This window comes from Zonotrichia albicollis, chromosome 3 (assembly GCF_047830755.1).
Source record: "Zonotrichia albicollis isolate bZonAlb1 chromosome 3, bZonAlb1.hap1, whole genome shotgun sequence".
NCBI lineage: Eukaryota > Metazoa > Chordata > Aves > Passeriformes > Passerellidae > Zonotrichia > Zonotrichia albicollis.
In genome coordinates, this window is record NC_133821.1 from 44,285,134 (window position 1) to 44,309,146 (window position 24,013).

The following is a 24,013-nucleotide window of genomic DNA, read 5'->3' on the forward strand; positions in this document are numbered from 1 at the left end:
CGCTCTTTATAGGCACTCTATATGTGGCCTCTTATATTCTCCTGACTTGTAGGAACCTCATCCACTTGACATCTGTGTCTTTATGTAAGTTGCTAGGTAGCACTAACAAGCAAAGGTACACACACAGATAACACAATCAGAGAAGCCTCACTGGCACTGACATGTCTTTAATTTCTAACTGGTTGCTGAAAGACCAAGCTCTTACTGGGACAATGTATGACAATCTTTCTTTTATGGCATGTCCCTGGACCTTGCCATTCTGCTTTCCAGTGCTCTGGGTTGAAAGAATATTCCTGACACAATATTGCTGTGGGAACAACTGTGTTTTTCTGTGCAGCTATACACATTTTGCCATATTTTGCATAGTCAAGATTCCCTTAGGAAGAGGTATGACATTTACTGAGCCTTTCAAAATCATGCCAAGGATGTGTCCTACCAACACCACATGCAAAATAGCTTAATAGAATATTATATACTGTACCCTGAAGAACATATAAAATGTAGTTTTAAAGTTAACTGAAGACTGCAGCACACAGAATTCACGAGAGTGGAATTATATTTCCAGAGATACATTTTTAATATTATTTCTTCCTCTGTTCACCCCAGGCAAATTTCTTGCAATCAGCTGAAACAGGATCTGTGCTACAGGTACAGAAATTCTGCACCACACAGAAGGCAAGATGGCAGAAATCCACATACTCTTTTTAATTTTGGCAGATGCATTGATATGCTTGCTTTCAAAAAATGAAAATCTAGCCTTTCTTTTGATTCACTTATTAAACTGATTTAGTTCAGTATAAAACAATTAGATAAATGTCAATGTAGGCTGTCTGAAAATTCCATGCCAAGGGTCAATTTCATCCAAATCCTGAAACAGAAAAACCAAACTGTTGCTGCTGCAGTAGCACACAACCGTGTCCTTAAAGTAGTGGTGAAGCATTGCACAAATATAAGAGTCATCCAGATCTTGACATAGGATTTATTATTTTTCAGGTAAGCAGGTGAAAGAGGCCAGAAAGTCATCTCTAAGGATGCAAATGTCTTCCTTACGTATATACCCTAATGAAATTCAACTTGCAACCATAGTCTACAGAGTTTTACAGTGTGCTTCAACAGATCTGCAGGATACTTAACATTTATTTTAAAAATGTTACAGATTTTTATGTAATTTCCATACAAAAGTAGCTCATTTTATAGATGTTTTGATTTATACCAGAGTTTTAACACATACCAGCTACTGACTTAATTTTCCATTTAACTGAAATGAGACTCCAGCATTGTATTCTTTATGTTGTATTCTTTATGTTGTTGTAGAATCTTAATTTTTTTTTTCAGTTCCTTAGGATATTTCCTTGATTATATGCTAATTTTTACTAATCTCATTATTTTAGGAGAAAAGCATGCCTTTTAAACAGAAGTCCCTTCATTATGAGTTTCTGTGCACTTATTAATGTTGGATTCTCCACATGTAGCTACCAGCACCTTACTGAAAATTCAAACACATGTGGCCTGTGTTTATTTGGGTTAAAACAAGTAAGCATCAAGCAAATCTGATAGAAGCTGCACACTTTCACAAATCAATCCATTTTACAGGTTCCATCTGCTCTTAAGTGCTTCCCAGAGAACAAACACTGTGTCACTATACCACATATTTCCATTGCACTATCCCAAACACACTTAAGCTGCTGACAGATTAATGCTTAGCTCACTTGTGGCATACATTCTTGGGTTCTTACACATGTTCTTATAAGGAAATGGAACTCACTAAGCACTTAATCACAAGCTGGGGTAGTGCTATGGCCTGGAATACAACACACTAACTCTGTTTCAGGAACAGGCAAAGGTATCTCTATTTAAGCCATCGCGGTCACTACCACTGCCCAAGGCCCAGGAAATCAAATTACCTTTGTCAACCTCAGTTAAACAAAAGTAAGCAGAAATTTGCCAAAGGGTAGCTCTGAGAGCCAGGGATGAGCCACCTGAGGAGCGTGCAGGAAGGGCCAAAGGAAAGTGCTGTTTACTGGAACACAACTTGCCTGGCTTAAGCATATTTGCTTGAATCCATTAGGAAGAAATCTTGGTAAAAGGACTGCAAAGACAGGAATTAATATATCAAAAACACTATTAACTGAAAAAATGAAGTAAAATACAACACAACTTTCTAAAAACACCCAGTTAATTGTGGATTTACCTGGTTAGGAAGCCGTGACAGCAAGAGGAACACATCTGAGTATATGCAAACATGAACATATGCAATGAATGTTTGCATTTGTGCTTGGGAGAAAGGTGAAGTTCCATGGAAAAGCCTTTGCATCCTTACTTGATGTATACCAAGCTCTTTGAATTCAGAGCAGTCAAGAACTTAATCTTGTTTGATGATTAAATACAGGACACAAAAAGGAAGGGATAGCTTTTTGGGGTGAACAGCAGGAAAATTGTAAGCAATTTTTTTTCTGCATTCTATCTGGTAAATATTTATCCAGTTCTGACCACTGAAATAGATTTCATAGAAGAAGGCCCAGTAATTCACTCCCTAGGCAGACTGATCCCTCACTATGTACACCACACTGTTATCACCAACAGTGAAATTTAGAATCATACAGGTTGGAAAAGACCTCTAAGATCCTTGAGTCCAGCTGTTAACCCAGCACTATGAAATTCACCAATACACCATACCAACAAGTGTCACATCCACGCAGCTTTTGAATACTGCACAAGAGATGGTGCAGTATCCCTGGGCAGCCTATTCCAATGCCTGACCACCCTTTCAGTCAAGAAATGTTTCCCAATATCCAATCTAAGCCTCCCATGTTTTGCCTTGTGCCCAGTTCCTCTCATCCTGCCATATGTTACCTGGGAGAAGAAACTGGCTGCCAGTGAAGTGCTTTCTCCAGTGAATTGTATGTTGCTGAGTGCTGTGGTGAGATTGGGATCCACATCCCAGCCCTGACTTCCATGAAGATGTGTCCTTTCAATTTATGAGAGACTTTTGTCACTCTTCTCTTTTTTTGCTCAGCAGGGTCTGAGTGCAACTTGCTGTGAGCTCTTTTAGTGTCACTGGATGCAGTCAATGCTCTACCCTGGGGTTTTCAGATGCAAAGATCAAGAACAGTGACAGTCCTCACCACAGCAAACAAGATGGGAAAAGTCCTGTTCCACTGCAATATCTGGAGTTGGTTGTTCTTTAATGTGATAAACATAATTTAACACATCACAGTTTAACCACTGGACTTTCTTGCTCTCCTCAAGGTATCAGAAGTCAGGAATACTTCCCTGGGACAGTGCTGCTTTCAGAGAAAGGCAGGGGGTTGAAAGCATGGGGTATTTAATAAAATTAACAATTTTAGTTAAGTCAATATACTTTTGTGTCACAGATTAATGTTGATCTGTCTCACATGCAAAAGACCTTGCAACCCACAGTTCCCACCCCCTCCATCTCTGTTTTTTTTCTTTACTGGCACAAGCAACCTAACACAATTTAATACCATCTCTTAATAAACATCCAGCATTGGAAGAGCTGGCTTGAACTGCAAACTTAGACAATACCCAGATGAACTGCATCCAGACAGGTAGCAACTGATAAAGCTTGAGTATGCATTCAGGATTTTATCTTACTGTAAGCACGCAAACCTGTTTTTCATCTCAAAATTCTGAGATGTTGAATTGGCAGAGGTAATATTACCCAACTTGGTTAGGCATTTTGAAATCCCTTGAAAAGTAAGAGACCTTATGCTGGCACGGTACTGAGACAAATATCTAAGATAACTTATCTTTAGCTATGGCCATGAGACCATGCAACTAATTAGTAGGGCATTCCTCTGGTCATAATTTACTCTGTGATTTTTTGGTAAGATTTGAGAAGTTGTGTTGCATTTCAGAAGACACAATGTCTGTGTTTCAGAACATCTCAAACTACAACATGCAGCAATTTTCCATTCTTCTTAAGCAAGGTCTCCAGTCATATTTATACAAACATTTTTACAACATGTAGTTTATGCCAGAGTCTAAAGCAAATACTTCACAAATGCTTTGGTAAATCTTGCAAATTAGCCCTATGCTGAGAAAATTAATCTCCTAAATATTTTTTCCTTTTTATGACTCTATATACGGTAACTTTTGTTTCACAGCAAAACAGGATCTAATTCCATTTTTCAAAGTCTGCCAAGCACACTATTGAATGAAAATATTTTCTTTTTTCTATTTCATCAACAGTGATTCAACTAGAAAGAGCTGGTTCAGGATGCTTCCACTTGTTGGCTGTCACTTTTGCCAGTTTTTAGAAGGTTTCTGAAAGGCTGGCTGGCCTTAAAAGAACAATGGTGTGCATCATTCATCATACCTGAATTAAGATGTAAATGAATTCATGATGTCGCTGCAATGAAAACACTTTGATTCCAGAACTTTACCTTCACTTCTGGCAGCCCATCAGCTGTAGCCTGCAAGAGCACATTGCATGGCTAGTGAAAGCTGATTTTTCTCTTAGGAGAGGGTTTGCAACTTAGGAGAGTGTGGCAAGTAGCCATTTGCTTTGCCCTCTCCCTTTTTGATATTTTGTGGTGATGGGAAAGAGCTAAAAGAAAGGTCTTTTCACCCTAATTTTGATATTTCCAGGCTTCTTGTCATCATTCTTTGGTTGCCTATATCATAGATCCATGCTCTTCCTTCACTGGACATGACTGCATTGCATTCCTAGAAGATGACTTTATTTTGGTTTTAAAATATGTATTTTTTATTATTAATCAGTGGGCTTGCATTATTTTCTGAGGGTGATTCTTTCCTCTTTGATTTGTTTCTCTTGCTCTCACATTCATCAGTTTCCATGGCCCTTTGGGCAGACACTTTCTATTTCTGTGAACCTTTTTCCTTAGCAGCACTATAGCCTGCCTGTATTTTAGCATTCCCGCATTTGTAATCAGTTACCATCTTTATTCTGCTCTCTACCCAAAATCATTTGCTTTTGGTTTCTTTCCTTCTACTTTCATGTTCAAAGTCACATAAATAAAGCTGATTCAGGCTTCTGTGTCTTGCCTGATGATAGAATGACAAACTGAACCCTAGAAAAGAAGTTCCAGTATACTCAGGGGAAGAGGAGAGAAGCAGCACTGAATTACCTCCTTAACCATGGAACTGGTTTATCTGAAGGTGAGAAGCATCTCAGGGCTGGATACCGGCACACAAGTAGTTGGGATTCTGCCCTAAAGCAGATAGAATTTCTAATAGAAAACCAGAGTGGAAACGAAGCACCTTTTGTGGCAGCCAAGGGAATACATGCAGAAGGGTTTTACAGTTGATCAGAAGGTCAATACAACAACAACTCTTTCACTTGAAATTGCATAATCCAATATTAGAAAGATTAGGCATTGACTAAATTTCTGAAAGCCATAAACTGCTGGATTTATGAGGTAGCACAAGTAGTGTTTCCACAGTAGTTGGTATTCTCAGCATTTCCCTGTGGCACAATTCTACTGCTAATTACATAAGGCAGAGTACTTGCTTAATGTGGCTGTGTTGGTTCTCATACCAGGATTAGATAATTTAGAATTACGTTTGATACCTCCAATCCTTCCTTTGTACAGAAGGATTGGATTTTCTAGTTTTATGGGGTTAAGGAAAATTGATTAACAGACCTTGACCAGGTCAAGTGAAATACAGTTCATATGGATTTGGTATGGTGGACAGGAGTGAACCTGTTAACAAAGGTAACTTTATGCACCCAAAAATAAGGATATTCCTGGTTTTCAGGTACATCCAAATAAAACATTCCTAATTACATCTTCCACAACATTTTAGCCCTTTTACTCAAATGCAGGCAAATTCAAGATCTGATGAGCTTGCAGTCTACCATTTCATCACTAACTGTGTGGTCCCTAGGATTTGCTCACTGCAGTAACTTACATTTTCCTCCCGTCTGCATGCTCTTCTTTTTTTCTTCCTTTCCTATCAATATGAGTCTGTGAAATTTCAGATTTACTCAGCATCACCTATTTTACTACACAACCTCTGTGATCTTCATTCTTTGCATTCCCTGCTGCATGGATCATCTCACTAGGAACTTAGTAATTCATTGTCATGGTTCTTGTTTGACAATACCTCCTTTGGTTTTCAGGCTCAGCACACCCCTCTTCAAAGCACCATCTTTCCATCTCTCACTCTCCCTGGCCATTCACATTGATTCACCCTTTAAACAAACTCTGTTCTTCAATTTCTTTGCTCTCCTTATCCACTGCTCCTTTCCTCTTCTCTTCCTCATGACTATGGTTTTCCTTTTCACTAACTCTTCTGGGTTTTTCAATGGGGAAAAATACTGCCTTTTCATCTGTTTTAGCCTTTATCTCTATTATCTCTGTTTTCTTGCTTAAATACCACAATTTTACTTTTTCACTACTGTTCGCATCTGTACCACAAGGAACTTTTAATTGATTTCCACCTTGGAAGTATTGCCAAGTCTCCTCTCTCTGCTTCCTCAACTCAAATTGACAATTTATTCTAACAAAGAAATGGGTATTTTATGACTAAAATCAGACTCTTCCTAATTCTCCCCTCAGAGAATGCATTTTCCCTTACAGCTTCTCTGCTCCTGTTTCCTTCATGTCCTCTCCTTTTTTCTCTTTCATCAGAGATAGAATTGTAATTTATCCATCTTTTAAAGTGATTCTCCTCCTTTTTTTCTCCCTTTCACCATGATTTCTACCTCTAAAGTAGCTTTTGCAAAGCAATGTTCAGTTACGGTCAAAGGAATCCAAAATGCCATAGATGTTTCATATGTCTCTATTTTTTAACTGTTAATTGCTCCCTTGAAAGCACTTCCCAACCTCATTTAAGTTTTGGTTCTAACCAAACCTTTGTTTAGAATCTGTATGCCATCAAATCCACCCTTTTCTTCTTTGCAAAATCCATACAGACACTGTGTATTCCCCAAAATTGTTCTCAAAATTGTTTCAATAGAATAACTATGTTGCTTTTTTTTTTCACAGCACACAAATCTTTGTAATATCTGCTCATGCATATACTCACTACTGTTTTATAATGTGTGTCCTTTAACTAGTGTGTAATAGCAAGCAGACTAATGAAAAGAGCTCAGGTAATGGCTGCATAAGTCCTTACTTTTTGCAATTGTACAAATTTTGTAATTGCAAGCATGTACATATAAAAACCCAAGAGAGGATCCCCTGATTACAAGACAAAAATACCAGCTATTAGCGCTTAAGTAAAAAAGAAAAGCAAAAAACCAAGAAATACCAAAAGTAAACTGATTTTTTTGGCCCTGGTAGGCAGATAGACTGGGACCAAAATCCTTATTCAAGATAAAGCACGAACCTCTCTAAATGGTCTAACATCTTAATCCGAAAGTGATCCTAAGTAAAAAAAAAAACAAAAAAACAAACAAACAAAAAAACCCAACAACAACAACAAAAAAAAACCAACAAAAAACCAAAAAAAGCCCAAAAGAAATCCCTGCAGATGAAGTTATCATTTCAAAGAACACAGAGCTTTCAAGATCTGTGAAATCTAAGAACACCTGGAAATGCTATGTGAGAAATGAAGAAATCAACACTTGCAGTTGTGTCAGAGAAATATGCAACTCTGGGAAACTTAGTGATTTAGTTCACTAACATCACTAGGAGATCACTATCTGTAAAATTCAAATTCAAATAGCTCTTGACATGAATGAAAGATGAAACTAGAAACTAAACCTGAAACTAGAAGCTAAAACTGAAGACAGTAAGCACCAGTATACAAATACAGAGCTACTGGACATGCACTGATCTAAAAATCTTGCAGCAATGAAGTTATTTAAGGATATCTTAGCCTAAAAAATGTGGTATACACTGAACAAGGCACTGCAAATTAACACTGCTGTTGTTGAGCTTCTACTCATGTGTGACAGAGTCTATTGGACAAACCAGTGACATCAAAATTACACCAAAAAAACAGCTGGCATGACTGGAGAGAATAGTAAGAATTTTTTCCCATATGCACAATAAGTGAAAATAAAGAAAGGTGGAAGGGGGAGCACTTATGGAAGTGTGAGTTTATGGAAGTCATTGAGGACCATGAAGGTCAGTATCACTTTGGGGGACAATTCAGGGTTGTTATGGAAACATACAAGAAAAACAAAACTAGGAAAGAACCAAAGAATTGAAGGTGACGATGCTCGGCAGACACACACAGCAAGCAACCAGCAAAACAGAAAATCCATTTCCTACATGGGAAAGGGATTGATCAGGTCATAGGTAACTTAGGCACCAGACTTCAGGTGTAAAACCTCTCTTTTTCATTTTTTGGAGAAGGTTATTGGGAGTGGAGGGCAGGAAGTCGGGAGGAATGAAAGACAGAAGTGGGCTGCTCAAGTGTTTGAATGGATTCCTGAACATATCAGCCCAGTGACAAGCATTATCCCTGTGTATGGACAAAATGGGTACACTGAAGCCAAAAATGGTGTAAATATTGCTACAAACATCTGTCCTTTGGAAGAACTACCTATAATTAACCAGAGACAATACACTCTTATTTATACTGGGTTTTTCTCTTCTTTTGACACATTTTGCCCTAAACATCAAATGCCATGGGCATTTTCTAAAACCCCCAGCAATGTGAATAAGGAAGATTTAGTTCTTTCTGTTCTTTGTTTCATTATTTCTTTAAATTGCTTTCTCCACCTTGACATTTTTCTCTCCCTCTCGGGTGATCCCAGAGGTAAGATTTATGTTTACAACTGATGGTTTATGATTAAGACACTGAACTTTGGTCACGGAATTAGTGCTGTCTCCAGGTTCAGCCACGCTCGAAGCCCCGGGGGACCTTCCATAACCAGGGTGCCGACTGGCGACGGAGCCAGGCTGTAACCCTTGAGCAGGAGCATCCCCCAGTGGCCCTGCTCATCACTGCAGTGCAGTTTTGGGGATATTTTTCGGTTCTCTAGCTTTCAACGTAAACACAAATTCAATTCAAGTGCCTCAGAACTGGCCAGCACACATAAGTCTGTTGAGCTCACTAAAGAGCCAAAGATATTTGATAAAAAAGAATGATTTCCAGTCATTGCATATATCACATGTGTATTGCAAAACACATAGCTGTAAAAAAAGGAATTTTTTTTTCTAAATTCATTCAAAAGGGGGGGAAAATCAGACCAAAAGAAAGTCAGACCCTTTACTGGAAATCCTTCTTGAAGAAGAGAAAATAGGTTTAGAGTTTGTTCCAATAATATTAAGTTCTATAGCTTCTTTTGGCTTTTTTACAAGATCATGATTCAAGAAAAGGATACTATAGCAACCATCAATTTTTAATCTGCCTTTTGATTGAAGTTCACATACTTAGAAAATATAGACCATCATATATATTGAATTAGAATTCTAAATCAAAACTTCCTGGCTGGTATTTCATTAACCCACTGAAAATTCAACCATGTTCCCAGAAAAAGATAAGAACACACCAGCCACTGCTCTTAAACCCAGCCCTTTGCAGAACAATCCAAAACTGCACTCACTGGCTTTGCTTTCCCTGTCAGTCACTGACAAAAGGTGAAGTAATGAGGCACTACAAAATATTACTGGAAGGGATGGAGAATAGGAGGAGGTAGAAGGGCGGACAAATGACGCACAGATAACACAAATATGGGGTGCTTGCACCTAGCCAGCTCCCTGCCACTGCAGGAGCAGGGCAGGTGCATTGCACAAGCCCTGCATTTGTGCTGACTCAGTGGAGGGGCCGCAGGGGGAAGGATGTGCAGGGCTGCTGGGTGAGGAGCCAGAGCAGCACCTCTGCACAGCACCTCTGCAGGGCATGAAAAGAAGGGATTTTCTCTTGTTATATTGCAGCCCTCCAGTTACTTCTAATGCTGCAGCACTGGAGATGAAGGGTTTTCAATTAAAACAACCCATCTGAAAACCAGTGTGATTTCTACATTAGCTTGAAATTCAGCAGGGGATTATATGCAGTGCAGAGGAGAAATCGATGAACATTTTTGTTGTCTCTGTATCAGAATCTCACCAACCTGATGTGCCGTAAGCCCAAAGAGGTGACATGGTGTTATCCAGCAGGTAAGCCCAGCAGGCCTGTGGTGTCACATAGTTACTTTTCCTCCTCTTACCCTTGTCACAAAAGCTGAGGACATCTAGCTGAGTTTTATAACAGATGCATTTTTCCACTCTCTGGCAGCAGTGTAAAGCACTGAATACTTGAGACAAGGGGAAAATATATCCCAAACCTAATCTCCAGAACATATGTGCCTTGTCAGTAATCTAAGGGCTAAATGCTGGGTCCTTCCTCTGAGGTAACCTAAGGGAAATCTGTCTTTCTCAGTATCTCTGAATCTGATCCTTCACGAGCAGCAGTCAGAGCAGAGTGTGAATGTGCTAACTGAGACATGACAAACCCGTGTAACACCTCTTGCTGATACTCTGTTATTCTGTGGTTAAGGCTCATGAGGATTTTTGAAAGGAAGTTTATTTTTGCAAGCTGTTGAGTGCTGACTATGACATGGGGCAGCTTTCACTTAGGCAAATGTCTTAGCTTTGGTTAAGGCTCTTGGACAGACAAGCTATTAATGTGGCATTTTCTAGGAAAGCCATGTAGATACACTTGGCTTAGGCTATTCAATGAAAGTACATGTTGTAGGTTTTAACAAAAAATGGGTGGCTACAGCTCAGCACAAAAGGAGAAGGCAGCTTTTCGTCTTGGCAGACACTACCTCTTCCTTTGTGTTTGCTAAACCATATCAGGGGTCCTGAACAATGCTCCTTATGGGTTATTATTGCTACCTAAAACACTGGGCTGGGTATGCAGCATGACAAATCAGTTTTATGTAGTACAGATCTATCTCTGCCACTTACATGAAGTGGATGATTCTGAAAAAGTCAGCAAGCATCATAATGAAAACATACATTATGATACAATGTGTCACACGGCACTGAAAATTAATCCTGCTGCTAAAGGAATGGAAAATGCACAATAAACACATTACCTGAAATTAAAACTGGTTCTGACCAAGTCTCCAGAGCCTTTAAAGTTGTAACAATGATTTCCTATTTATATGGACTGAGTGAATTCTCAGGTGATTCCCTGTGGAGATCTGTATGAATACTTTTTCCAGAGCTGAGGAAAGGAAAATAGGTAGCTATAATGGAACTGCAGGAGCAGCCAAGCAGTAGATTGATTCAACAGGAGAAATTCAATGTATCCCAAAGGATTTCCTAGGATTTGCTCTCCTGCTGCTTAGGGCACAATTTGTTGTAATGAGAAACTGAGGATTTTGTTTCAGGTGTGTCAAAGCTTGTAGTGATGACTTGAAGGTAAAAAGAAAAAGAAACAACTGAAAATCTCTCTTAAGTAATGCTTTTGGGTGAGGAGAGAATAACAACAAGCTCTCCAAGGTGCAAAAAAGGTCAAATATCTCATGTAAATAATTATTACCTTAAGAGATGCTAATTGGATGCACAGTCAAATCCTTCATCTCCAAACTGCTGCATGAAACAGCTTGAAAACGATGGTACACTTCAGTAAGCAAAACAGAGAAAGCTTTATTAAATTATCTGCTAAGACTGCACTTGGTCTCACTATAATCTCTGCTCTCAGAAATGACTGCAGAAAATAAATGCTCAGTTTTCAGTTGTGAAGAACTGAATTAATATAAAAAAACCAACCCAGAACAACTGAGGTTTGGTTTTTATATTTAATAGGGAACATTTAAACATACAGAATACTCTGTTCATCCGAAGTGTGCCACAAGGTAGAACACTGGCAGAAAGCATGTACTGCTGCAGTACTACATAAGACCTCTGTAAAAGGTTAAGTGGGACATGCACAACGTGAATTTCACCCTTGAGAAACATGAAAATTTTCAGGCACTCATGTCCTCCTCTGTGAAAATGAACAGTCATTATGAACACAGAACCACTCCACAGTTGTGATGCACCACAGCCTATGCAGGTTTGTCAATGATCACTTTTTAGTGAAAGCTCTGAAACACTATGTTCCTCAAGTGAAGCCCAGAGTTTTATTCAGAAACAGGCTGCCATATGGGATTTCCTCAGGCAAAATGCAGAATGCTGATGGCATCTCCATTTGATTAAGGGAAATATGTAACATCTGAAATGTTCATATTCACAGCAGAGCATATTGCTCAGCTCTAGCACACCCCTCATGCTCCTCACACTCACCCAGTGTATTGAAACATCACGTGGTGCACCAGCAGAGAGGAAATGGATGCTGTAAAAAATACCTTCCTGAGGATGAACATTCATGTGTGAATGACATTGTACCTGGACACTCAGCACAGGCTTACATTTAGTTACAAACAATGCAACTATTCAGAACCCGAAGATGTGAGTCTTCTAAAGCTTTTAGCACACTGACCAAAGCAGAAGCACCTGCCCTTTCTGTACTAGATAACCAAAGCTGCATTACAACTCCAGGCTCCAATCAATTTCAAGCCTTATCACATTATGTAGGAACTCCTAGACTATCCTTATCAACAAAAGACCATCAGCCTCAGAAACTCTCCCAGCACATAGCACGGGAACAAGTACTGATCAGGAGAGAAAAAAAGCAAGCACTTCACCACCTTGATCTCTCCCCAGAATAAAGACCAGGAGCTTTTTCAATTTCAATTTCCAGTTGAAATTTCACTTTTCAAGACTTTTTTTATTCTTTCTGTAAAATCTATGTATAGAGTAGACAAAGAATACACATTATTTCAACAAGCCACCTGTCCCTCACTTTTTTTCCCTGTCTCAGCATAAAACACTGATATCCTCATGTCAATGGAGTCTGAAACAGAAAGTCAGTTTCTGATCAGGGATGGGGCAGCATCTGAACACATGAAAAAACAAGGAGATAATAAGTTGTTGTTATTATTATAGTTCCTGTCATTCTTTTATTTGCTTTCAGCCTGACTGTGAAAGCAGAATGACCATCCTGCCTTATTCACCAACCTAGAAAGCAATGCAAGATACCCACAAGAAATAAAAACAGTAAGAAGTATCAAGATGAAGCACAGTCTTCACTTTTAATGAGACAGCCAGCTCTCCCCTCTCTTTGGAAGCAACTGAACCAATTACATCCCTTACCTGTATGGTTCCAGAGTCCTGCTGCCATAATACAATGCTTCTTCCCAGGATTCAAGGTTAATACAGGCATCCATGGCACAGTCAAGCATTTTCAGCTGGTAGATATTTGTATCTGGGAGATGACCCTTGTGGCTCCTCAAGAGATTCTGGCACCTTGCCAGAACATGCTTCCACTCTGTTATTGGCCTTAGTTAAAGAAATTTATTTAATCAGACGAAAATACAACTTCTAAATGCTGTTTAGCAAGGAGTAAGAGCCTCTAAGCATTAAAATAGAAAAGTTGTCATCATTCCAGACTCTGCTACAATTCTAGAAAACATACTTAAATGCTGAAGTGGCAGCTTAGGTAATTGTGCTTTGTTTACATTTAGCAAAACAATTTCTGTAAAAGGCAATATTTCAGCAATAAATGGTAAAAGAAAAATGAAAATTTGCAAGGATGTTTTAATATATTACAAAAATTCAAATAACTTTTATTTAGGTACTGAAACATTATTTACTTAAGATACTCCAGTTCTTAAAGCCAAGGGCAAGAGTCCATGGAAATGTCTTTTAAAAAGTCCCAGCTGCTAAAAGAAGAATTTAAAATAATAATAATAATATATATAATGACTCACTCTTTATGCTGTACTTTTAATTTTTTTAGAATTCTCATGAAATTAGAACCTTTTCTTGAAATGAATTGATTTTCTCCTTGAAACATTCATGAAGAACATTGTGATTTTGCTTTTCATGTACAGCTGCACGTTTCATGCATGAGAAAGAAAATAATCACAGTTTTGATGTCTGACTGTAGTTCAGGACTAATGATCTTGGCAGTGAAAGAGATTTTCACCTCCAATGCTACAAGAAGGTTTTTTGTGAGGTTGGAATATCAACCTCCTCCCTTTGTGAGGAAAGATAACCTTGCACTCACTTGATTTGGATAGTCCTTAGCACAAATCACTTTTTCCATTACATTCTACATGATTTGACTTCTCTGAGGACTGGTTTCTTTTCTCTCTGACCACACCTTATCAGAACCCCAAAACTTGCAGTTTTCAAATTGAGTATTACCACCTGTGATTGTACCCATGGGAGTCCCAGAATGCAAGCAGTCTAAGTACCAAAAAGATACTACTCACACAAGTAAGAAGAAATGAAATAAAGAAAAAATTAGACTTAGAGCAAGAGAAGTGATAACATTGATTGTATTGTAGCCCTTTCCACACAATCAGCTCAAGGAAGTCCAGCAGTTATCTTCACAAATTATTGCAAGTACTATTCACACTAATCCAGCAATGAATTTAAAGTGTACAATGACAAACCTGTGATGAAGTAATTAGTCCATCTTGAACATGGGAATATTTACATACTTAAATTTAAGAATGTGACCACCATCGGCCAAGATTTATAGCATGGTTGTTACAAGGCTAAACTAATTATTTGTGAATTGCTCTCATGCCCTTGGATTGAAAGAGCCATATAAGGGAAGGAATGTGTTATTATAAAATTGCACCTTAACCTTTATATCTTTGGCAAACATCCATGTATTCTTTACAACTGATTAAGTACAAAAACCAGAAGAATGAGGGATGTTATTTCCACTTGATACAATTTTTGTAGAAAGTACAAGCCACTGACATTCTTGAAAGATTACCATTTTAGCTGATGTATGCCTGCTCTTACTTCTCATTATTCTGCTTTGTGCATTCACCAGCCTCTGATAATAGATGTGCTATACAACAAAACCTCTTGGGACTGAATTTTCAGGTAAGTAAAATTGCAAACTAGAAAACCTGCCATCAGCTGCAACAGTACCAAAGAGCTGTATGCCCTGCACCAGCCCAAGAGTAGAGGAGGACTGCCCCAAGCAGCTCTAAATGTGAGTTTAGCATTTCAGCACCACATCAGCTACTGTCAGTAGGTCAGAGTGCGGGAGTCACCAAGTTTCCCGACTGTAGAAAGTGTTGGTTTAATTAAAAATTAATTCAAAAATTTTTAAAAATTAATTTTAAAAATGATTTAAAAAATTATATTTGCAGGAGCTAATAAGTATGTGCCTCAGTCTGCCAGGAAGGTTTTCTACTCATTATTGGCAAGTGGACAAAAGGCAAGTTCCCTATTCAATACTGCACTCGCCTCACCATGGCAGTTCACACTGCTGTTGTGGTGCAGTGGAAGGAAAGATGACACATTTCAAATAGTGCATGGCTGAGAACAGAAGCTGAACAGACAACAAGAATAGATTTTTCCAGCCAGTCCTGATGCCTTTTATTACCACGTGTTTGATTAATTTTTAACTATCAGTTAAATCAGTAATCTTACTTAAAGACACTCACAAAATACATTAATGCAATTTCTCCTGCAATTCAATAAAGAAACATTAAAAAGGACCAGTATTCTGACTGCATAGTTTAAGAACTGTTGCACCTTTGGGTTACATATCTATAATTCAACATGCAGGTTGAAACGTGGGCCCTGAAGAACTATTTCAGTTCTGTTTCAGTCCAGTGACTACAGAGGAACTTAAAACAAACTAGAAACTATATGAGATTAAAACAAGGTGGATGATTGTTTCCCCTTTCCTAAAATATTAATCTCTCTGGATTAGAAAGAAACAAACTCAGTGTAATGCACTGGGTTTTTTGTTACTGTATAAATTGTGATCACTTGTTTCCAGCCTGGAATATCACTATGCAAACTTGTTTTTCGTGCTGCCAAAAAGGAGTACTGGAAGATTAAATTCTTTCTAGTTTGAGAGAAAGCCCACGTTTCTGAAAGTGGTAAGGCATCTTGCCACAACAGGCCGAATTCCCAGTCAGGGAAATTCCACTGAATAGACCAAGATAAGAAAGAGATTAAAAACCCCATAGTATTCTAGTAAAAATCTCCACCACTCTTCTGCTCATCTTTTCTTGGTTGCTGCTGTTCACTAATTTCTTTAATTGGATGGAATATCTACATGACAGCCATTAGACTCCAGTTCTGTTTATTAGTGCAAGATCATTTCATTCAATTTGCTTAATTGCCAATTATTATTATATATTATTATATCTTATTATAATGATGCTATAATGTCTGCTGTGAACCTGTCTGTGATTATTTCCTTGTTATTGTCATTGCTGTGCAAAGAATGAGAACCTGTAAACATTCACGGGAGAGTAAAGGAACAAAGAATTTAACTTTGCCCAAACTGAGCTTTCATTAGAAGTGGATTTATATGAAATGGTGGGCTGAGATAGCACAAATCCAAATCAGAGCCAAAATAACCCTTCATGTCCTTGGTAGCTGCTATCCCTGCCATGAAGCAGTTCCATTCCAAGTAATGAGAGACTCCATTATTAATACAATTAAGAATTTTACACATTTTAAACATCAAATGAATTCAAAAACATTACAATAAAAAGAATGTAAATGTTAGGAAACTAATCTCAAGAGATGAACTGCATACTAATGGGATCTTTTCACAACTGAATGACAGGCTGTAGCCTGTCACTGAAAGGATACCTTCTTTTGATTTTGGATATCTCACTTCATTTACAGCATCTTTGACTTCTTTCCAGGCATGCTCTTCACCAGCCAGTTTCTCAGCATCCTGGATAATAGAAACAAATGCATATAATGAGAAAAACAGTAAAATGACAATACGCAGTAATGATGAAAAAACAGGGTTAAAGGATTTAACTGTTAAAAGCTACTTGTAGAAACTGTATTGCTGTTTTCTATAAACACAAAAACCCCATTTCATCTGGAATTCATACTCAGCCTGTTTTGCAAGCAAATGAGATGATATAGAGAAAAAAGAATGCAAACTTGGAAACATTAAATACTCAAATCAGATATTAAGTTTGCCACAACCAGAAGAATTAATAGCCTGTTTTTACTATCAAAATGCATTGAGAGATCAAATTCTTCCAAAGACCTGCTACCTAAGACTTCCCTTAAGCACAGTGTAGAAAGGATTTAGCAAGTAATTTTGCTTAACCACATGGTGATTATGCAGACAAACAGTGGGAGTTTAGCTTCATCCATTACAGTTATAAACATGAAGTTCCAGGAGAAGTGTACAACTCAGAAAAAAGCTGAACTACCAGTTAAATCATTACTATTTCTTCCCTACTCCATTGGATGTTACAAACAGCTACATTTTCCTATCACTTTCTCATAAAGGAAAAAAAAAAAAAAAAGATTAATGGCCACAGCAGTAAAGAGAAAGTTTCCCATTTCAGCTCTCTAGCAGTGACTAACTGAACCTTAGGCAAACCACTTGGAACAAATGCATTAAAGAATTTACAGACACAGTTAAGCATCTTGTGGGATTTCCAAAAGCATCTAGTTCTTCCATTTCCATTGCTACAGAACTAAAATACCTTTAAAACTCAGGCCTGTAATACACTGCAGTTCATTACTGCTCTCTTCTTATAAAACACCCTGCTACTTTGAATAAGAGGGTTTTTAAAGTGCAAAGTCTTGCAGGAATATTTTAAATTCAGTTCTAAAAAGATCAGTCTTCAGCAGGAGTAGAGGTCTGCAGAGGAACAGAGAAAGTGTGCTAAAATCTTACCAAGCACTTTGTAACCAAGAGATGCTCAGCAGGAATCACAGAAGCACCTCCACTGAAAAGCCCATCATCTGTAATTGCTTAGAATTGCATCATTTTCCTATTCCACTGCTCCCCATTTGCCATAAATTCAGAAAAAAAAATTTGCAGTGAGAATCAGCACTCAGTTTCACATTCAATTTGCAGTTTTGTCTTTCCATCTGCTTCATGAAACAGCAGACCTCTGTGAATTCCAGGGATGATTAAATCAAGATTTAATCAAGGTTGTTCTCAGCTGCCCTACCTTCCTGTAGGGCCTTACAAGGGGGGCAGCCTGACCCCACTGCATTCTGAACATAAACTTCCCTTATAATCAGTTCTCTGAATGAAATGATCACCTGGAAATAATTTTGTGCAGAGCTGAATTTGCCACCAGAAGGGATAAGGTAAATTTTAGGACAAACCTGCTCACACAGAAATTTTATCAATACAGTGAGTGAGAACCTGCCCAGCCCTCTTCCCGCTTTGCAGCAGGTGGACACAATCTCCTACTGCCAATGTAACCTCTACTGATTTTTGTGGGACTACATGTAGTTCTGAACACAGCTGATTAACCTGAAACAATCTCTTTAAAACGCCTTCATGGGTCAGGTGCTACTCATTGACTGATCTAAAAAAATAAATTCAGACTATAAGATACTAATAATGACATCTGTGAAATCTTCCATTTAAGGAGCTACCAAACCAGAAAAAGTGTTTTAAATTCTCTTTTCTCACTAGCCCAAGTATCATTCAGAGTGTTTCTCTAACATGTTGCAAACTTAGCAACTAAAACTTCGGAAGCGTGGGAATTGAGATTTGTAAGTGAAAGAAGGAAAACAACTATGCAGCAAGGCCAAAGACTTAGGGCTCAATAGCAAGACTGATGGATGAATGACTAAAGTGTTCACTCAGAGGAGATTAATCTTTCTCTGTCTAGAGCAGCTTTTTGAGTTCCTGTTGTCTTCTGGCATTTAATTAGTAGCATAAAGCAGGGCAAGGTTGAGGGTTCCAACCTTCACTCTAGTGCATAGAGTTAAGTCAACACTGGCTTCATATTCAGGTAGAGAATAGAGACAGTCTGCTGGACCAGTAATCCCCAGCCCTCTCTGGATTCATGGTCTTTATCCTTTTTGTATGAGAGTTTAGGATGGAGAGATCTGGGCAGGATGCCTGGCTCTGGGAAAGATTTAAGTCACAGGTTTCAATGAGATGTTTTCTGTGTTCTTAAGATGAGGCATTTTAGGGATTGGTTGACATAAGAACAAACAAAGATTGTGGGAACTCAGCGCATCCTTCTGGATGTCCAGAGTTGCCGAGAACCCTCTCAGGGGGCTCAGAGACCCTGGCATGTTGCCCGGAACACCTGGTGGCTTGATTTTGATCCTTCCAGTGAATTGCCACCTGTGTATGAGGATTTGAATGGTGCAAAAATAATGTATTTACAAGGTGAAAATATAGATTTTAGGGTTTTTGGTAAAAGGGTTATGGGACAAGATGGAGGAATCAGGGCGTGTCTTGTCCTTCTTTTTTCTTCTTGTTCTCCATTTTCTGCTGTGATGTTGGCACTTGGGGATTGGTTTAGAGTAAAAGTGCACTGTTTAACATCGGTGATGGGTATTGGAAATTAAAAGTAAATATGATATACATAATTTGTAGTATATAAAGACGACACCGCCTCAGGGATGGTCAGAGTGCCTGTGGCTGCCTTGCTGAACAGATCTCAGCTGGGCAGAAAGAAAATTTTGTAGATAAGAAATAATAAACAACCTGAAGACCAAAAGGTGAAGAGTCCAGACTTGTTCTTCGGAGCGTGGGCTGCCTCAGAACCATCCTACGTGTCTTGGGGCAGAGACCAGACAGCTGACCCGAGAAAAGATATGACTAGCTTGGCATTTTACACTTCTACTGCTCTTCAATCAGATTTCCACACATGAAAGGAGTCCTGTCCTTTCCCAAATGCTCTAAATTCAAGCTATGAGGCTGTTTCCAAACAGGCAGCCAAGCAGGGGCTGCAAAACAACCAGGAGAGGTTGTCACTGGGAACACTGCCTTCCAGCCTAATAAGCTTTCTCCAGGTAAGTTGTTTCTCTCCCTTGGAAAACACCTTCAAAGTCATGGCCATGCAGTATGATTAAGCCAGTTACAAACACAAAGCTGCCTTGGTGTTGGAATTATGAAAATAATTGACATGATTAAAAGTTATACTGATTTTTTTAAATTCAGTCTAAGAGCGTGGTCATAACAGTTATGAAGATACAGCTTTCTGTGGGGTAACATCCTTTCAAATATCTCTTTTGAGATCAAGTTCCCAGTCAAACCTCCAGGAGTGCAGAGCTGCCAACAGTAAAAATGGACTTTTTTCATTTATAGAAAAGAACACCAGCTGAAGAAAAAAGAGGCTTTTGAAAAAGAAGGAAGAGCTGGCAATTTCTGCCTAATTATTTTCCTTATTTCTAACTCTGACACTAAACACAAGAGTTTGCTTCTCAGAAAAACAAAATATTTTTCTCTTGGTCCAAAAAATAATTAGACCAGATAATCTAGTCACAAAGCATTAACAAAAGAAAGAGAAACAAGAAAACTGGAGAGTATCTGATGAGGACTGCAATCTGTTTGAAGACTGGCCAAATATAAAATGATCTGCAGTTCTAGCTTTAAGTGATAGGAAGTTTTATTATAAAAGCATCATCTCCTGAAACAAGTACAGACATCAGACACCACAGAAATAAGCATTTGAAAGTAATCATCTCTTTCATTCTCCAGTATTTCTATCTAAAAATTACTTCTCTCTCTATCTTTTCTGCTATTTGAGTCCTGAAGACATTCCATCCTTAATGGAACTGTCCTTAGAAAGGAGTGTGATCTACAAAGTACAGATAAATGCTTCTCTTGCCTTCCTGTTCCTTCACACCACTCCTCTTCCCCCAGTTACTCATCTGCTTCTCATACTTCCTGAAAGTGCTCCCTGCATATTAATATCAGGCACCACTTCTTTCACCCACAGTGTTAGCAATCACTGTTCTTTGTGATCCCAGCATTAAAAATCCTGATTGCTTAAAGATTCCCACATGGACAGCGTGTCCTCTGAGAGAAGGTATTTCTCTTACCAAAACAAGCACATGCTAACCAATAAGCACCATTGTCCTCTCCCCAAAAGTGCTCCCACAGCCCCACCACTGCTCACCTGTTATGCACTGCACCTCCAAAACCCTCCTGACCACCAGAAAGATTTATTAAGGACTAGTTCTCCTTTCACATTTAGGTTACAGTATAGTTATGAGACATGGATTTTGGTCCTCTATACAAAGTTCATCTTTCTCCTTATCATAGGTGGGGGTAGAGAAACAAGCCCCACATTGTCCACCCAGAGGAAACCATGAAGCACTCCTCACTTCCCTTCAGAGAAGGGAGAAGTGGCAACAGGAAAATCCAAATGGTAAATAACCCCTATACCTCTTTTTCTCCTTCCCAGCATTCCTCCCATTTGAAGTATGTCCAATGGCATCTTCATTATTTGCCTGTTTTCAGTATTCAGCTATCCAGTCCCACATAGGCAGAAATAAGCAAAGCTTTGTAGGAGGCATTGGACTCCCAGGCTGCCCTGAGACAAGTGAAAAAGCAGGACTAAAGCTTTCCCTGACCAGTATCTGCTCTTCTAAATATACAAATGGATTAAAAGAGTGCAATGCAACCAGCAAATGTCAGTTTTACAAAGGATAAAAACATAAACCATAGCTCAAAGAGAAATTTGGAGTCTAACAAGAAATATGACTGGATATGGTATTTTTGCAAGACTGAGAAATCACAGCAAATAATAATTTTTTTCTGAACATGAGATCTATTTCTAAATAATAATAATGATAATGATGATGATAATAATAATAATAATAACAATAGTCCTGTGTGACAGCAGCAGATAACTCTGTTCTCTCTTTTTTGTGGAAGCTTAATTTTTAAGTTTTCTGAATTGTAATACTTTAACACCTTAAAAGTTGTAGATACCTCTAATACCTAACCATTTCATGGAAATTGTTGCCCATTGTATATGATTGCTTAATTTTTAAAAATTTCTAAAAATTTAAGCAACTATAGATGTGTATTTGAACAAAACAGAGGAGCTCATAGACATTTAAATTAGGGCATGACATTTTGGAACAGATCTGATATAATGTACTCTGAAAGCATAAATAATGATTTTTAATTTCTGATTCTATTTTAAAGTGCAGGAGCTACTGCATGTTTGTTTCCAGTAAACTCAGTAACTCATTGTTTTATGCTAGACAGCAAAGAAAAGCATTAAATGAGTAAAGACACTGCACATCTTCTGAAGTTTCCCTTTCAGGAAGATGAAGAAAAGTCAGTGAGAAAATGTGGTACACAAGCTGTGATATTGCAGCTATACTAAATTTCTGCCATGAGTTCTTCAGAGCAAAAAGGGCATGAGGGCCTGCCAGGCAATCACAGGTGCAGGCAGCTACAGATACAGCAAAAGGAAAAGCACACTTGAGCGCTTCCTCAAAACAGCTGGGGTCATCTCCTGTGAAACATTTTCTGGATCAAGTTTAAACCCAGAATCAAAGACTTCTCATCTCTTAGATTCTGAGGGCTGCGGTTTATAGTAGCCTGCAGTTTCAGCTGAGAATTCACTCACCTTCAGTCCTGTGAATGTACTTCATTAAGAACTACAAGTATGTGAAATTATCAGCACACACAGCCCTGTTGTGATTCAAGATTTACAAGGGATTTCTGAAGTTTTAAAAGCTGCTTTGCCCTGCTCCATGAAAAATAATGCCAGGTTCATAAATAACAGTTTATCCTCTGCAACCCACATAAGGTTGACCTCACCAGAAGCCTTGTGTTTTCTGTCACATGGCTGGGATGGGACATATGGCAATTCCAAAGGTACTCTATTTGCAGACAAAAACAATGCTGTGTTCCCTGTAAGGCTCTTAGGAGGGGATGGGCTTCAACTTCTGAACAAATTGAATTTGTACTTTTTATTTTTGAATTCTCAGAGTAAAACAAGACACATTAGAGCTGGACGCTATATTGAATCTGTGCAGTTCATTGCTCAGTATTAGGCAGGATGCATTCCCTCACACAATCAATACCAGCTCTTCATGGATTACTGCCTCTGGTGTCTGGAAGTGCATAAGAACTGCACAGGTTAGTAACACTGTACATCATATAGATATTATATTATATTATATTATATTATATTATATTATATTATATTATATTATATTATATTATATTATATTATATTATATTATATTATATTATATTATATTATATTATATTATATTTATTATATTATATTATATTATATTATATTTATTATATTATTTAAGAATTTAGCAGTTCTTCACATCATTCATATTTAAGTGCTCTACTTAGGCATTGAGATCAAGATGAAGGTCTTCCCACACTCTGCATACAAGTAGTGCAAAAAGACAAACACCTTCACAGGGCAGTATGAATAACCTTCCCTTAACATTATCCAATTTAGTTACAACATTATTATATTTACACAGAAATTTAAAAGAGACATCAAAAACAACTGTGAGAAATTTATTAAAATGAGATGCTTTCAATAAAGAAAAAGTTAAGATTAGCAAGTCTATTTTAAGAAGTCAGTTTAATTTAATAAAATTAAATAGGACTAAGATAAGTCCAGCTTAGATTTAGTTAAGCCAAACTGTAAGGTAGGAGAAGCAAACAGAAAAACAATTCTTAACCTCTACCGCTGCAAGTCCAATATCTGCCAGGTTCACAATTCTGCACAGCAAAAAATAATAATCCCATTTCTGTCAGAGTCATACTCCATTCTCCTTTACTGCAATCCCATTTCAGCTATTAATTTCTGTGACTTTTTTAGACACACACATTTTTAAACAGCCTTTTCAAAGATCACTGCATCTGTATTTTGTATGATACACAGGCAACCTCATAAATGTGAAGAAAATTTTATAGTGAAGAAAATGGACATCGTTCTTCCTACTGACTCCCTTGCTATATAGATTCAAGATTATAGATTTCCTTGCCAGAGGAAAACACAATGTTTTCCGCTTCTTTTGTGGGTGTTCAGACACCCATGCTGAGATTCATTTGCTCAAATGTAGATTTTGGGCCACCCTTCTCCATGACAAAGAAACACTCTCTGGGTGCAACTTGCATTATCCTAAAGCAGGCTTCTAAAATATGTCAGATGAATAACAGTCAAAGTGTGCTCATTTTTCTCCATTTTTTCCATAAAGAAAGTCTAGAGCAACTAGCCCAGATGACAACATTCATCCCGTAGCTGTCTGATATGTGGTGAAACAAATCATAGCCATAGATTCCCCCTTTCAGATGTAGAACACCCTTGCAGTGGTGCTGCATT

At 38.1% G+C, this 24,013-nt stretch overlaps 1 protein-coding gene across 7 annotated transcripts in view; it reads right to left on the bottom strand.

Annotated features, from left to right (window-relative positions):
• The window catches only part of SMYD3 (SET and MYND domain containing 3), a 383,126-nt gene that overhangs the window by 32,162 nt on the left and 326,951 nt on the right, over positions 1–24,013 (bottom strand). For all 7 annotated transcript variants that reach the window (XM_074537272.1, XM_005489722.4, XM_005489721.4 and 4 more), the window contains 2 exons: positions 16,557–16,644; positions 13,068–13,242 (listed from right to left, as the gene is read on the bottom strand). In XM_074537272.1, the coding sequence (XP_074393373.1) occupies positions 13,068–13,242; positions 16,557–16,644 (263 nt within the window). The remainder of the gene's footprint in view (positions 1–13,067; positions 13,243–16,556; positions 16,645–24,013) is intronic.